The sequence below is a fragment of the Phaenicophaeus curvirostris genome, chromosome 1, assembly GCF_032191515.1.
Source record: "Phaenicophaeus curvirostris isolate KB17595 chromosome 1, BPBGC_Pcur_1.0, whole genome shotgun sequence".
NCBI classification, from domain to species: domain Eukaryota; kingdom Metazoa; phylum Chordata; class Aves; order Cuculiformes; family Cuculidae; genus Phaenicophaeus; species Phaenicophaeus curvirostris.
Genome location: NC_091392.1, coordinates 23,867,705 through 23,884,848, shown reverse-complemented (window position 1 = coordinate 23,884,848; position 17,144 = coordinate 23,867,705). Strand labels below are relative to the sequence as shown.

General features: G+C 38.1%; 1 protein-coding gene across 8 annotated transcripts in view; it reads left to right on the top strand.

The window, feature by feature from the left end:
- PTPRZ1 (protein tyrosine phosphatase receptor type Z1) overlaps positions 1 to 17,144 on the top strand; it is a 137,962-nt gene that overhangs the window by 33,214 nt on the left and 87,604 nt on the right. For all 8 annotated transcript variants that reach the window (XM_069850628.1, XM_069850617.1, XM_069850612.1 and 5 more), the window contains exon 2: positions 6,741 to 6,806. In XM_069850628.1, the coding sequence (XP_069706729.1) occupies positions 6,741 to 6,806 (66 nt within the window). The remainder of the gene's footprint in view (positions 1 to 6,740; positions 6,807 to 17,144) is intronic.

The following is a 17,144-nucleotide window of genomic DNA, read 5'->3' as shown; positions in this document are numbered from 1 at the left end:
ATTTTGAAACCAAATGCCTACGGTTTCAATGGCTTGATTGAATTTGTTTGTTTATGTTGGGTCTGGATTTACTGTTTATTTATATGATTCCGTGAATTTACATGTGTTGCATTAAAAGACCATCAGGGTATGGGCAAAGGAATCTGGGGAGCAGCAGAGTTATATAATAGCGTGTCCTCGGAATCACTGTTTGATACCTGCTTTTTTGAATAACAGTTCCAGTTTCTGTCACAGATACCAGTTTGCCTTGCTTCATACACGGGATAATAGTGTAACATCTTTGAGGGGCTTACAGTCCTCTTAGGTGTCTTCTGGTTTTGGCCTTGGACACCTAAACTCCATTTAACATCTTCAGCAGCATCCAGTCACGTAGCTTTCCTGGGTTATCTAGTTCTATAGCCTCTAAATTACTGAGATATCTGTGTTTAGCCCAAGAGCTTCCTAGGCACTTAATTCCACTCACCTATGCAATTTCAGAAATATCCCTTCTGGAAGATAAACACTACTCTTCCACGTAAAACCTGTACTGTCAGCTTGGTTTCAGTGAGCAGACACTTATAGCCAGTGCTTTAACTAACTGCTAATGGCTATGTAGGAAGCTGAAGCCTATCAGACCGTTTTGCTCCATCTTCAGATGATGTCACGGTGCACAAGATCACAAATGGAAGGAAACATCTAACATTTCCTGTTACTTTGACTGTAGTCACAGTGAGGGTGGAAGGAGGTAACTTAAACAGATTGGATCATACCCTGTGGGATCCTGAGATCCCTCTCATTTTCCACTGGCTACTTAGGAATTTCAGGGACCATGTCAACCTCAGACATGTAAAATTCCAATGAAGTAGAATATCAATTAGTTAATCAATCAGTTAGTTAGTCATCAATCAATCAATTAGTTAGTCAATCTCAGATCTTATGTTGCATTTGCATGTACAAACACATTGGAAATACATGTTAAAATGGGATTTCTAAACCTGAACTGATACCATAAGGATTATCCTTTTAGTTCATGGCACCATTCATTGTAAAGTTGTGACAGGCTAAGTAGGCGAAGTGCCTGTTAATACTCTTGTGCTTAATGATAACTGCTTTTAAATGAAATAATTCAATCTTTTTTCTTTATTTTTTTAGGTGAAACAGAGTTTGTATTAGTAAATTCACATGACAGTTGACAAATTTGCAAGAGGAGTTTTGTTTTGGCTTTATATTTAGTACAGGGAAAATCTCACTTTTTCAGTCTGTAATGGAATGAACAGCCTACACTTACGTATGATGAAAGGAACTGACTCTCTTTATATATACCTGAACATGTACCAATGCCTAAAATAAGCCTACACAGAAAAAAATGTGGGTAAAAAAAGATTTTTATATTTATTTAAGGCTGTAAGAATTCTCAGGCCCTTCTTGAGAAAACGTATAGACACTTCAATTTGCAGGGAGAAAGAATACATGATATTATAGAGGTGGGCTGTTACAGCACTTGTGTGTTTTTAAGGATTTTACAGGTGCCATTACAAAATTAAATAAATTTATAACAAAGAGGCCTTACTCAAACACATGTATATCATTCTCTCAAAGGAATTTATAGATAGCTCCTGTCAGTTAGAACTTCAAGACTGTTAGGAGGTTGTGCTCTGAATCTTTTAATTTCCTCCATCAATATCAACCAAGAATTGTTTCAGTTAAGGCAATGAAGCTACACCATCATAGTACAGATGAAAGGTAGAAACAGATTTTGTGACCTTCCTGTCAGCTAAAAGAAGGAATGATCCCATCAGAGGTGATTTTGCACAGTTTTAGCAATATTTAAGGTTCTGTGTTTACTTCCAGAAGCAGAACCTGCATAATACAAATGTTTCCAATCTATTTAATCGTATTCTTTTCATATTTGAAAAGCACTGAGCATTTCTTCTGTTAAGATGTGTAGCTGCTTTTTTAAAATTTATTATTATGCTAGTTCCTACAGTTTGTCTTCCTATCTTTGCAGTGACTTTGTCTGGTGTCCCACTTCTTAGCCACTAGCCATGTACAAATTTTTTTTTAGCTACCCTCTATAACCATTGTTATCATACCATTTCAATTTGTTCTACAAGTCCTAATTCTTCTCCACTGAAGAGATTCGTGTCTTAATCAAAAACTCTGACTTTGGAAATGTTTTACCATGTATAAAAGTGCCAGTGAAGAGTAGAGGTAGTAGATCAAATAGAGCATAAAGACTGAGCTACCTCACTGTTTTTGAACGAGCAGCATCCAAGACAGTCATATTTAGACATAAATTGGTGCATCTCGGTAGTCTTCAGTAGAGTCAGGGCAGTTTGTGTTGTGGAAAATCTGAACTTGGGTAACTAATGCTTTGTACGTCTCAACAGTTTGCTGAGTGTCTGAGCAAGTACAATATGTTTCTGAATAAAAATTGCTAATTCAAGCCACTTGTCTGATAAATTGTTTCCAACAATAACAGATAGCAAATGCCTCAGCAAGTCTATTAAAATAGGGCAAATACGCAAAGGTAATTTCCCAGTATAGTCCTCCCTATTTTGTCAATGGACTTGGTGAACTAAAAGTGGTTTCACTGTGTGGAAGAAGTGTGGATTTCTCCACAGATTTTTGAAGTCTTCTCCAAACCTCTGTATGCTTTTGGTATTCACAGCTTCCAGTTTCTGCAGGGTCAGTAACAGAAGTGTACGTAGCAGAGATCTCATAAAACATGAATTGTTTAAAATGAGAAATTTTGTATTTTTCAGTGATCACTCACACTTTTGCTGGCATCCTAAGAATTCCCGTGCTTTTCTTTGAACTGAGAACCACAGGTCAAATTCTGCCCACATAAATTGAAATTCCTGCTATTTTTAATACCAACACAGCCTTTATTTCCATGACTGTAATGCACTGACATTATCCATTTATACTAGATGAATGCTTATGACGTCGTAGTCTATCCTCTTTGCTCCCAAATTAGATTTTGGGACAGGAGGAAAAAGTTGAGCGAGACATGACTTCCCAGAACCAAACTGTGTTGGGAATTGGAATGCAGAGTTAAGGAGTGCCTGCACTTACTATATGCATGGAACATCAGTGCCCCGTTTGTAGAAAATCTCACAACTGTAGACACAACCTGTTACTTAAATGTATCCTAGTTCCTATAAAGTCATCATTCCGATCTCAGAATCTTGTAAGTGACGGCCCTGCTGGAGGGACAGCTCATAAGTCCAGGCTGAGTGGAGATGAAACCCAAAGGAGGTCGTTATTTTTGTCCTCTTGAGTGCAGCAGCTGATATCTCTTGCCACCACTGGGGCAAAAAGGACAAGTATAAAGGGCTGGTGAAATTACAACAGCCTGGTCAGTGCCAGATTACTCCTGAGCTTGTATCCTACCTAGCAAAGCAGTATGTTGAGTGCAGCATCCCCAAACGTACTTTGTGTTTTGGGCACTGTGTTTTGGAACACCCTTTTTATCAAGGCTTAGGAAAGGGGTCTCTGATGGATATTTGGGGCTTGTTGCCTCAACATCACACAGAAGATTTCCCCTGACGGAATTCAGAGGTTTTAAGTCCCATTTCCACTTCTCTGACTCATTATCCTGGCACAGAGTGCCAAATCGAGAGGGCCTGCCTCACAGACATTTATTTCTTGTTAGTATTTAAAACTATTCATTTAAAACTATTCATTTTTTTACTTTTATGTATGAATAAGTACACATTGAAGAACAGAATATTTCATTCACAGCAGTAAATCAAAAGCAACTCGACTGAGGCCAGTAAGTGCAAAAGGAATATGAGACTCATGACAGGAGGAAAAAAACTCGGTTATTTATACATTTTAAACACGAAAAAATCTTTACAAGATTTTATTACTCCCAATACTAAGCTTTAATCAGAAAGCCATCTTCTCTGTTTGACCCTATGACTGAACATGAGACAAGGTCAGCCACAAATCAGTCAGACCCGCTACCCCTTGTGAGTAGGGGAGCATTTGCCACCGTTATTTCTGACTTCATGGGCCTTGGCCACTGAGGTGTGCGCTTTCTGGACAGCATATAAAAAGAAACAAATCTTGCTGTGTGAGACAGAAAACTTTGGCTTTGAAGGAGCGTAGAGAAAGGGAACAAGAACCATTTAATGATATCTTGTATGTCTCCTTGACAGGCACAGAAAGATAACCATAAAACTGTTTAAAATATGACCTGCAACTGAGCTGCCTTGTTCTATGAATAAATTGACAGTCTGTGGAAACATGTTCAACAGCTTTTTGGAAGCAGAAGAGAACATTAAGGATTTTTTTGCTTCATAAAGCGTCATCTCAATGAATAAAATCCAAAGTATTGTGGGGACTGGCTGGAGATGCCAGTCAGTGTCTCAGGAGTCACGCTGTCAAGCTGATCAGTCCTAAATGTCAGTATCAGAGATTTACATGTAAAACCACAACTTTGACATAAGTTTTGCCTTCTCTTTTGTGAAAGGTGTTCTCATTATTATGATATTCATTTAAATTACATGTAAGAAATATAATTACATTATTTAAACAGAAGTACCTGTTATATACCATGAGCAAAAGGGATGTCAGTTTGTTAAGTCTAAATAAAATAGTTTTTTTTAAAAAAAATTTAAATAATTTCTCTCCAGCTGGTCTCTGCAGTTTTAGATGGTCAACACTGGCAGTTTATACAGCAATGCTTTGTAGGATACACAAGCAGCAGTTTACACAAGTAGCTCCAAGAATTGCTGCATTCACTCCTCCTCATGCACTGATCACACAGCTTTTCTCTGACACTAGTGCTAGTTATGGTTCTTCAGTCACTTCCTTCCCCGAAGTGAAATTTGATTTCCTTCCCCAATTTTGCCATGCAAGACTGTCCCTCCAGATGTGAAAGGGCACATGGCTGTGAGCATGCTGTGAGGGAGCTGTGGGAGCACAATAGGTGAATAGCAGAGGAAAGAAGGTATATGAACTCTTGATGTCTCCTGGCATTCATAAAGACTTTTCATAAGATTTACTGGGTCTGTGATTGTGTAATGTACCAAAAAAGTGAACCTTGCCCCTTTTTTTTCTTGTTCATTGAAGCTATCACTCCTTGTCCATCAGACCTCCATGTGGAATTTAAAAAGTTGGTGGATTGCTCTCACGCCCAAACCCTGCTTAGTTAGCATATGAATGCCCAATTGATTGTTTGAAATAACAATTAGGAGGACAGTGGATAAAGGAGGAAACTAACACCTGTGAATCAGAACGTAAACAGCTTGCACATTGCCTTGAAAATGTGGTCCAAAGGCGATGATGGTGCATGTAAATCCCTTTTCAGTGCCATTACTTACATGTGAGGTTTGATGTCTTTGTAAAAATCTTGTGAATGTTGCAAAGTATTCCAAGGGCTGGAGTGGTTTTAAGCCAGGAAGAAGAAAAGGGAGAGAAAAACAGTTAAGGGCAGATGCAATTTCACAAGGATCCTGATGGAGTTTATTAGGACATATGGACGTCAGGTAGTAGCAGAAAGCCGTCGTAAGACACAGAACGTTTCTAACCTTGCAAAGAGCAATTATGATTTATTATCCCGTAATCAGCACTATATATTTTTCTGTGTTAAAAAAAAAGAAATGGATGCTATGGAATTGTTTCAATATATTGTACTTTCTGCAGAATGTAAGCAGAATTCCATGGCATTTTCTCAAGGAAGCAACCCATGTGTGCTCAACATGCTGATATACAATCATTTTTTAAACAAGCTGTATTGTGCTTTTCTAGAACAGTATCTAATGAAGATAGTTAACATTATGACTCTAGAAATGACAGTCTCACGAAACCTGTATCTGCATTTTACATATATTAATAAGTAGTAGGGGACATAGTCCTCTATTTGCATACATCAGTAGTGTTGCTGTAGTTGTACTGACATAAAAAGGGTAATGGTGAAGGTTATTCAGTAGTCAGAATAAATCAATGAGTATTTGTACAGTTAGCTATTTCTCTCTAGAGAAATATAATGTCATATAAAAGTATATAACACCTAGCTTTCTCTCTCCATAAAGTTTATGGAGATACAAGTAACTTCATATACTTCAGCTATAATATTGCTGATGCTAGTACAAAATGAAATGACATTTCAGAATATTTTGTTCACTATCTTTAATGGTATCAGTAGTACAAAGTTAGGGAAAATCTGTAAAGTCCTAACCACACTGAGGTGAAAGTCTAACTCACATTAATTTTCAAGTAATCTAAAAGTCTTTCTAAAAGAGATCACAGAAGATGGTTTCTTCAAGGGGGAGTTGTATTAATTTTTAAAGGGAACAGCAAAAGAAAGATAAAGAGAGAGAAAGGAAGTAAGGAAGTAAAAATAAAAAGGAACGTAAAAAAATGGATGGCACATAAAGAAAATAGACATAATGTGAACACAAAGAAAGAAAACCAGGTGAAAGAAAATTTGGAGAGAATAAACCATTAATCCGACTGGTATAAATATGTCAAGTCTTAAACTAAAAGTTAAAAATTGAATGAGAAGTTGTATGCAGCTAAAATGAAAAGTACTTCTTTTTGCTTTGTTTGTCTTTCATATGCTACAACGTTGGTGATATTAACATTCTGTTTAACCAAGAATTGCTGTTCAAGGTCCGAGATAAGGACAAAATAAATAATTCCTCAGTAATTAAAAGAGCGATTATCTTACTGGAGGGCTGTGTCATCTATACTTCATCTTCCTGTTAATCTTCTGGTATTTATATTTTAAATTCATTGCTATTTTGCAGATTTGGTGAACGGATACTATAGACAACAGCGGAAATTGATTGAAGAGATTGACTGGTCCTACACAGGTAAGCAAAACTGTCTACTGACGAACTTATTTCTCTTTGGTATTTTCATGTTCATTGTTATAACTCGAAGAACCTGTTATATCTGTATACCACTTCCCATTTGCCTAAGCAATTACTAAACTAAAACTGTAGGAAATGGAATCTGACAATTTGCAGGGATATTACAACAGGAGAGGTTGGTTTCATTTCTTAGATCTGTTACTTTTGCAAAGAGAAAGTCCTGACCTTAAAACCTTAATCCTGAGATATGACATCCTTGATAAAGGCTGGGCCAATAAATTGCTAGGTGCTTTTCTATCATATGAATATTAGTGTTCTGGCAAGTTTGAAAAGCAGACAGAAAAGCTGAAGCAAGGCATAGCGCATTATGTGAGATAGAACATATCCATATACTGCATATGAACTTCTGCACGTTGCTTCTGACCACCTGAGTGTCCTTTCCAGGTCCCACCCTGATTCTCCAAAAAGCTTCATTTGTTTTGGATCCCTTATTTGCTTAAGAAAGTTATAGCCTTAAATTCTACATGAGCTTTACCTCATCGCAGAAGGACTACAGGAAATTTCCAGTTTGCCTCCTAGATTTTTCGGTAAAAGTCAAGCCACTTGCAGTAATACCGAAAAGATAATTTTGTCCTAAACAATAGGCATCTTTTACCCAGAATGTAACAAGTACTTCCTGAGGATGTGCATAGACTCTTATATTTTTGATAATTTAAGTTATTGTTTCAAAAGCCACCAATTTATGAAAAGAAATAAGGACTGTCAAATTTCAGTGTTTCATATATTTGGTTCAAAATATGTTCCTATAGTTAAAGACAGCTATACCATTCTTTTTTCTTTCTTTCATTCTCTTTCTCATTTTCGAGACAATTTTTATCTTCCAGGGTAAAACATATCTAACAAGTTCTGAGACTAGAGAGTATTGAAACAGGCCAGTCATAAAGCCTTCAAAATGAGATTTATAATGAAAACTCCCACTTACATGCATTGTGCTGCAAAATCCAAGCATAAGATCAATCAATACAATATTTCCTGTTCTAAATTCATCCATTTTTTAATATTGCAGTTAGAGGAATGTAGGGATAAGCCTCCAGGATTACAGGTGACCAGAGGGCAATTTATAAGTTTAATTTAAAGAACAGCTAAAGGGTTTTGCATGGGATATTGGAGGATAGAGCTCTTTCCTAGCCTGCACAGAGCACTGAACCACTGTGCAGCTGCTTCAGCAGCCACAGGTCACGTTTACTGGATATTTTGGGTGGCAGAACACCACAGACTCTGCAAGCCAGAGGATTCAGACCTGCTGATTCTCTCCTTTAATATGTGAGATAGCTTTGTGTAGTCATCTCGATTCATGTGACTTGCCCTCGTGTCTCTGCTGTTGGCAAAGCCATTCTCCCTATTCCAGTCTATTTAGTCAGGTACATGTGGTGCATGGGGTGGCAGTGTGTGCCCTACCCTGTCAGCCTGCTGCCCCAGCAGCCTCCCTCCTTCCCCAGCTACCTCCTAAACCTGCAGCCTCCTGCCCATGGTCCTGCCACCTCACCAGGTGCTGTGCCATGCAGATCAGCGTACTGTTGGCACTCCTAACGCAACCAGCTCCAGATGTGGTTGGACATGGATTTTCAAAGCTTTTTGGGGGTTGTAGGTAAATCTGGTACTCTGTGTGTAAGGCTGCCAACTGTATTGTGAGCCATGGGGTATATGGTGCTTTCCTAAAACACCAGGTAATTGGTTCATGGAAATACAAGAATTCAGCTTTCACTTAAAAAATCCACAATCTTCCTGAATGTGAAGAAAAACTGTGTTGTAGGCACAGAAGTCTAGTGGCTGAGACATTGTTTTTTATCTCATTTATTTATTTGTTTGTTAATTTATTTAAATCTCATAATTTACTACCAGGGCAAGCAATATTAAGAACTATGTATAACTACTCTGTTTAGCTCAAACATATGGTTTGATCTTATTTGTGAATAGATGGCCTATGTTAGTACATCCTTCCCTAAGACTCTAGCTATATTCTTCTGTCTTACAACATGCTTTCTGAAAGACCTGAAAAATTAGCCTCTGTGTGCCAGTGAATCATTATGACTAGGCCTTGGGATCATGCAAGCATGGAGTTTAATCCACCATAACTAAGAAAAATCTAACTGGCTTGGTAAACTAACCTGAGTTTGAGCAGATGACATTCTCTATATCAAATAAGATTTTTCAGATACATTAGCCACAGTGGGTCAGTACATTCCTTTACTGGGGTGGTACATTGAGATGAAAGCAAAATGGAACTAGAAAAATAACTTACCTACTGAAATCATTCAATATCTGAAGGTGAAGTTTCATAATAAAGAAATTCCACATACTGTAAGTTAATATGACTCATCATCAGATTTTGACTCTCGGGTAAATGTCTCATGGAGGCATAAATGTTACTAGAAACATTTTGTAGTACTTCTGAGGGCTCTGCTGTAAGCCATAGACAAATCCTGCATTTCCAAGCATGAATTGAGGGGGTTTTGTGTCCTGACTTTGCATATATTTGCATAAATAGATTGTTAAAGAAAAATAAAGTACAAGTGCATGTTACAAATGCATCCAGGTTTTTCAGGTATAAGTGGTTCTTGAAACTAGTTTATTAGTAAAATGACTTTATTCTAACAACCTTTTGTTGTATTTTTCATTAAAACAGCGATAGAAATGAAAATTTGATGATGTCATGACTATTTTCAAATTATGCCATATACTAAAAGTGAACCAAACCATTTTTGTTCTAGAAAATATACATCTACTGAGGAGGTTCATTTCCTCAAGTCAGTTCCCTGCTAATTGATGATGAAAGATCATTTAGACATTACTTAGATGTACCTCTAAGGTTACACAATCTGATATTATTTCAAACCATAGAGTGAACAATAAAAGCTTCCATCATTTCTGTACCATGCAGACAAAAGATTCATTTTTAGTGACGTTTTGTTTAGTAGAATTGGTTTTGCCAGGAGGAGTGATGTAATGCTGTTTTCTGATCATTTTTTTAACATAGTTGGTTGACAGTAGCCAGTGAAAACTCCCAAGTCTGAATTTTCACATGTAGAATTATACAATGACACCAGAAAAAACCTTCCATTTTTCCAGTGTAGTTTCTTTCTGTTGGGATTTTTGCTCTTGGGGTTTGGGTTCTTGTTCACAGCAAACAAGTTACGTGGTTTAAGGGGAAAAATAGAGCTGATTTCTGTTAAAAGCAAGAAATTCTAAACAGCCTTCCAGGAATTACAAAAGCCGAGGTTTTTTTAAAAATGTAATTTACTGTGTAAAACAAATAGTGCAGCCAGTTCAGTGTTCTTTGTCTCATTATTCGAGGGTATTAAGATCAGTTTGTGCTGCTATTCGTTATGTGATAATGCTGATACCCAATTGACTTATAAATACTGGCAACTCTGATCTTGAGCAAAGGGTCATTTTAGAATAAACTGTTCAGTCTCTGAGTATTTAAAGAACAATTTTGTTATTTGCAAGCAGGATGTGAATAATTTTTCTTTTTTCTCTAGGGTGATCAATCATGAATCACAGAGTAATTTAGGTTTGAAGGCGCTCTTGGAGATATCTGGTTCAACCCCCTGCTCAAAGCAGAGCTAACTTCAAAGCTGAAACAGGTTGTTCAGACCTTGTCTAGCGGAGATTTGAAAATCTCTGCAGAGGGAGATGCTGCAGCCTGGGCAGAGTGTTCCACCGTTATTTTAAATATTTTCTTTTATTTCCTCAACTGCAATATCTCTTATCGCGACTTGTGAACATTGCCCCTTGCCCTTCTCATGTGCGCTGCTCCATCAGTTGTCTTTAGATAGCAGTAGACTTCAGCAAGGTTCTCTTGTCTCTTCACCAGCCCCAGCAAACCCAAGTGCCTCAGCCTCTCCTCATATGTGATGTACTCCAACCCTGTGATTGTTTCCGTGGCCTTTAGTTTGGTAGTATCCATCTCATACTGGGTTGAGAAGGAAGTTCAACCTGACTCCACATTCTCAATGTCACCTCACTTGTGCTCAGTAGAGGGAAATAGTCACTTCTTGTCCTGCTGGCTGCACTTTTGCTAATGTAGCCCTGTACTTCGTTGGTCTTCCTGGCTGCAAGGGCACACTGCTGAGTCACACACAACTCATTGTCCATCAGGATAATTAATCATCATTTTTTAAGGTGATTTTTAGTATCTTGTGTATTTCAGTAGCAAAACTTGGTAGTATGTTGATGATGCTCCTCTGGCCCTTGCACCAACACCTTCGCAATAAAAATTGCTAAACTTAATGGCTTGTTGGTTTTGTTCCCATGTTGGATATTGAACTGATGTTGTTAAGTTTAAAATTGTTATCATTCTGTGTCTGATTCAACACCTCTTGGAGATAACACCCTAGTTTATCGTTCTCCATTACTGCACCTACACAGACAAAGCCTTAATTGTCAGTTGAAAGGCAGTTTTTGCCACCCTGAGTCCTGGAAATTTGCACTGATGGCTTCAAATGTTGATGCCTGTAGTCTGGCTCAGAAATTAATAAGTTTTATTTTCAGTGGCACTATGAAAATGTAATTCTCTTTCTTGCCCAAACAAGATCTAATGTTTTAATTTCAATTGCTGTTCTATCAACTTCAAGCACTAAGGAGGTTCTGATGCAAAGTCACTGCTCATCAAGTTTATGGGGAAGTAGATTATTGCTGATATTCAAAATAACTTACAGGGGTATTTTGCTTTTTACTTAGCCTAAAAAGTGTGCGAAGATCTTCACTATTTCAACTGTGACTCAAGAAAATTATTTTTAAATCAATAGCTGATTCTAATTAGTTTGTAAAATGTTTCCTGCTTCTACTACCCCACAATTTGATCCTGGTAGAGTGGGAAATTTCAGGGTCTTCCCTCAGCCACCACCCTGTTGCCCTATTCAGCAGCCGTCTGATGGGAGTCATACAGGCATTGCATACTGCTGTGCAGCTGCAGAGAAGAAGCAGCTGTGCTGAAGATTGTGTGAGTGTGGGTGTCCATGCATGCTCCTTATGAGACAGCTTCAGGAGGCAGGGAAAGGGAACTAGAGGGGAGAGACATACGATCTGGGTCCTATCTGTTGCAGGCCCGGGTGGACTATGATAGACCAGCCCTTTTGTGAACCAAATCCTGAAAATCGGGCTGTGTGGAATAGTGGGAGGCACCAGCAGGAACCTGCTGAAGTTGGGATCCAGGAGCTGCCTGCTGAACTGACTGATTTAATGAACAATTCTACCATACCTGAAATGCTTCTAAGTGAGCCCTGGCCAAAAGCTGATGAAACCTTCTGCCTTCACTGGATGGATAAAACCCTGCTCTGGGGAGGTGATGCAACCAAATTAAGATTACATTTTTTTTCTTGATACTACCATGGTGGTATCAGCATAATTTTGTGAGAAGATCTTGTCTTTTTATCACCTCCTGTGAAATAAATATTTTTTTATTTTGTATTTTATATTCACCAAGTATAATCATGACTGATGTGCTATATCCGTTGTGAGTAATAAAGAAAAGCCTATACTCTTGGGTCCTGTGGGTTTCTTCTATAAAGGATACAGCATAAGAAATCAAAATAATGTGCATCTTTCATTAACTCATATAAAAAAAACTCTGCAGAGGGTCCTTTCTTTTTAGTAGACCTTACACTTCAGAGGCTGTCATACCTTTTCTAGCCTGATAACTAATTACATGTATTTACATCCCCCAGATTACACAGTCACTCATGCCTCCAGTCTTTTGTCACTAAATTCACAGGCTGATTAATTAAAAAGCCTGTGACATTATTATGATTTTGGGAAGGCTGATGATTCAGCAACAGAAATCACGGTGTTGTGCATCTGTTCATTTCAAAGAGACAAAGTGTCCCCAAGCACAAAACTACACACTGGCGCTGCTGGCTGAAATGGAGAAATTCCTTTTAATGTACCTCAGTGTACTGAATCAACAATATGTTATTCATGTTATTCAACAGAAATAAGGCAGCTATTCAGAACTTGATGATCTTAATCTTAATCATTTAGGTTGGAAACCTAATATTTAGGCTGGAAACCTAAACGAACCTTTGATTCTGTGTTTGTGATCAGACTTCTGAATTTGTATGAAGTTATATGATTCGGAGTAGTCTTTCTCAAGCATCCTTTCATTTCAATCAAAGGAGCTGATCTTTCAGCAGTGGAGGACTACTAGCAGCAAAGTGCAGTTTGTTTAACTTTGATTCAGTCAGTATTTGCAGGATAAACTGAGCAGTAAATTGTTAAAAGAGTTTTTTGGTGGGGAGGTAAGGTGATTGGACCCCATACTTAAGGACTTGTCAAAGTTGGATGCTTATAGGACAGGTATGAAGAACCACATGTTGGTGTTCATATTTGGCTCCTCACTGGTAAAATGATAGTATTTTTCTGTTGGTAAGATGTAAGCAATCTGTTTGCCAGAGTTTCCTGATAAGGAACTGTGATAAGACTTGTTTCTTTCCCCATTTCACTCCTTAAATGGTATAAGCAAAGGAAACATCTGGATCATTTTCAGAAACTGCACAGCATCTCATTATGAGCATCAACTAGATCATTCAAATGCAGGAAGGTTCATTTCTGAAGTGCAGAAATCAAAGTGTGAGATATTTGCATACTGTGGCTCTGCTGTTTTAGTAAGGTCTGGCCAGGGGTCACAAAGATGTAGAGACTAACTATTAAGTAAATGTGTTTGGAAATTAAAAGTTTTTTTAGGAATGCTGTCTTTGGGAATACACCAAAGTAAAATGAAAAAAGCAGATGGTGAATATCTCACAGTAGGCTACAGCCTCTGGTTAAACATCTTTGCCCTTCAAAACGATCATGGAAGTGTCCTCATGTATACTACTGAATGATTTCTCATTTGCATGTGCATTCAATCTGTACTGCAGTGGGAAGGATATGTTTTTGAGGACTACTTGCTTACAAAATGCACAAATGAGATCATCATCCCCTCTGTATCAGTATGACTTATGGATTTGTGAAGTTTAGAGCCCAGCAAATAATTCTCCCATTGCTTATGTTTACAGAAGGCCTTGCTTTACTTGCCTACTACAGCCTATTTCCAAAGGACTTCCTTATGAACTTATTTACTCAAAGGCTATTCTGCTCTATTTATAACAGAGTTTGATTTCTTCTTTCATAATATATTCAAATCCCATTCATTTCAGTATGCACAGTTTGCAGATGTACTGGAATAAGGGCAGTAACTAATTCTGTGCAATGTACTCAAAAATTTTAAGCCACTCGCTACCTTGCTGTGACTCATAAATTCAATAGAAGACAAACCCATATAGATGGTTTTTCCATGGCTCAATAAGGGTTAAAGCAATTCTCTAAAAGGCATGGTTAGACAAGTCTGTGTGGGTAGGAGCACAGAGAGAAGGAAGATGAAGAGTAAGAGGAGTGAGAGGAAGGGGACAAAAGGAATGTTGCTTCCCTCTTCTACAGCAGAAAGCTTTCGTGTGGGCTCGGGTGCCCTTGAAGCCACAACCACCACAAGCTCAGTGGTATTTTGCAAGTGCACCTGACTTAGTTAAGCAGAATGTAGGAGTGGCAGCACATTAATGTAAACCACGTTTTCATGCTGTAATTTGGAATTTTGTTTTCAAGTGTTATTATGTGACATTTTTCCCAGAAAATAATAATTTTTCCAAAACTTTTCAATTTGAGAAACTAGGGAAACTCATCATCACTTCTATTTGGATGGAACAACATTTGCTGAAAAAAAACCCAAAAACTGAACTGCTGAAAAATTCTGAGCTGCCAAAAATTAACTTTTAGAAATGGCACTTTCAGTTCCACAGGTTTGTCCATGCCGCATGTAAAGCTTTGCATTTCAGAAGTAAAAATCAGCTTCCTCTTGTCTTAGAATATGTCAGAGCTGGCCCTGTCTGTAGCTTGGTGGCTGGACTCCACGCTCTCTTGTGAAGCCTTAGCTCAGGCATTGCATTTCTTTCCACCTGCTCACCATTACATAGACCAGGAGGTTGTGCAGGGTCAGGCGTAGCTATTTTGGTCTGCAGGCTTGCTGCAAGTGGTAGTAACTCATGATAAAGAGGATAGATTAGTGAGGGGCAGAAGTCATTTTTATTTGTACACAGACTACTTTATGTGAAGAGTTTCTGAGGATTGATTTATGGTGTTTATATGCAGTTCATTTATATGCAGCATCATGACTTCTGTTGGCACATTAGCATAATTTTGAGAAAAGTGAATTGCACAAGAGTGCCATACAGCTTATTATTTCCAATGGAGCAATGCAGTCTAGGAAATTTTCCCAGGATAGTCTGTGTACTTTTCCTCTATCAGGTCACAAGATTTCCACACCGTCCTGAAGAAATAGGGGGCATGTTGGAAAGATGCTTACACCTCAAAGAAAGTATGAGTCCAAATTAAGGCTCTGTGGCCCTGTACTTGTCCTTGAATTTCACAGACTTTCTTCCCTTTGCCTTTTTTCTCCAAGTGTGGTGCATATGAAACCACTCTTCCACATGCAAAGTCATCACTTCTTGTGGAAGTCCTGCTGAAAGCTGTCACAGTCTATAACTTTTATTTTGCAGCAGTCTGTCGGAGAGTGGTTGTAGCACTGTGCATCTACTAGATTTATCAGCTGAACTGTTCCCTCCAATATTTGGTTGCTGGAATCACAGAAAAGGTGCACTGGGCACTTCTATTCTGAGCATGAAAGGTGCACAAAGTCCTTTTTTGTGAAAAGCAAGGTCAGGGCATCTAGCTGCATACATATTTAACTAGTGCTTGCTTCAACAGTTGTGCGTGCAACAAACTCGATATCCATCCTGTGATGTCCTCTTTCTGCTCTCTTCCAAGAACTTGCTTTATGAGAACTTAAACTATGACTTGATCTGATATTGTCTGGCATGGATCCTATTTTAAGAGACAACTGACTGTCTCCTTCCATCCTTTATCATAGATGCTGCACTTAAGAGCTAAGCTGTTTTCCTTCTGAACGTGGTGTGTCTCTGCCACTGCCTTCTCTGATGAGCCTTATCTGATGAAAACTGTGTTAACCAGAGAAATTTTGAAAAGGCAGTTAAGAAAATGAAGGTATTAAAAATGGAAAAGCAAACAGAAGGACAATGTGTTGAAGGATGGAAAAGAGACAGAACATTCATTTACATGTAAGGACTTGAAAATTGTTTTTCAAACTTCTGCTATTTCTCTAGCTCTGTAAGGAGTCAATTAAGGGCTTGGGTTCATGGTCATAGGCTGACAAGACTTATTTTTACTGAGTTAATGGCAAAACCAAGCACACAAAAACAGAGGCCACCTTTCATTACCCTGCCTGAATAACTGAAAAGGGGAAAAAAACCACTGTTGCTGAACTATTTAGGAATATTGGGTCAACAATTCATAAATTCTTTTGTCCTATTTCAGAAGAGAGTGGATTTTCAGCTGGTTTATATATTTTCTGACCACTTTGCATATCCACAGTACGCTATGAGCAATCTCCTTTTTTCAGCTATGTGTTTTCTGTCAGTTTTCAGGAAAACACATATTTATGGCTGGAGTGCTAGTCAATGAAAAATTACAAGCAAAGAGGCTTTTTTTTTAATTATTATTCAAATGCATCCTTCTTGAAAGCTAGCTTTAGAGTAAGGCTGTGATATGTGTGAACAGAGCTCTCTAAATAGGAGCACTAGTACATTACCTCTTTAATCTGTATTGTACCTGCTTTCAGAGTATCCAGAACAGATGAAAGACAGACAGCACAAACAGGCAGTAGACAGTATGTGACGTCTGGGGGGGAAGGGACACATACTTTAAGCTTCATACTTTACAGCTTCTTTAGCTGGAAGTACTCATGTCAAAGAGATTCCGTATATTATTATAAAAAAACTTTACCAACACATTTAACCACCAAGAAGAAATCTATACACCTGCCAGCCCTAATGTGACCATATTGTGTGTATCTGATCAAAATGAGAACAATAGTCTTCCTCTTCTGCATAAAAGGAGCCAAAGATAATCTGTTGCAGTGATTTGATCACACATCTGAAGTTACCTTTGAAATTGCTTGTTTTGTCAAGAGAAGCTGTGGAGCATGTGCTAAAAAGAGCTTTTCTGGTTGACTTCCTTTTGTCTTCTCACTCCATTCCTTTCTTGAGAGAAATCTTCCTGCCCTTTCTCTTTGACACCTTTTTTTATATTGGCTTATTTCCTCTGGTATGGTGCAGCCGCATCTTGTTTCCCTTTTGCATTATAAAATTCTTCTTTGTCCCTCCACCAAATGATTGTATAGGGGTTTGTTGCCTACTTCTCCCTGACATTTATTAATTGCTGCAGGAA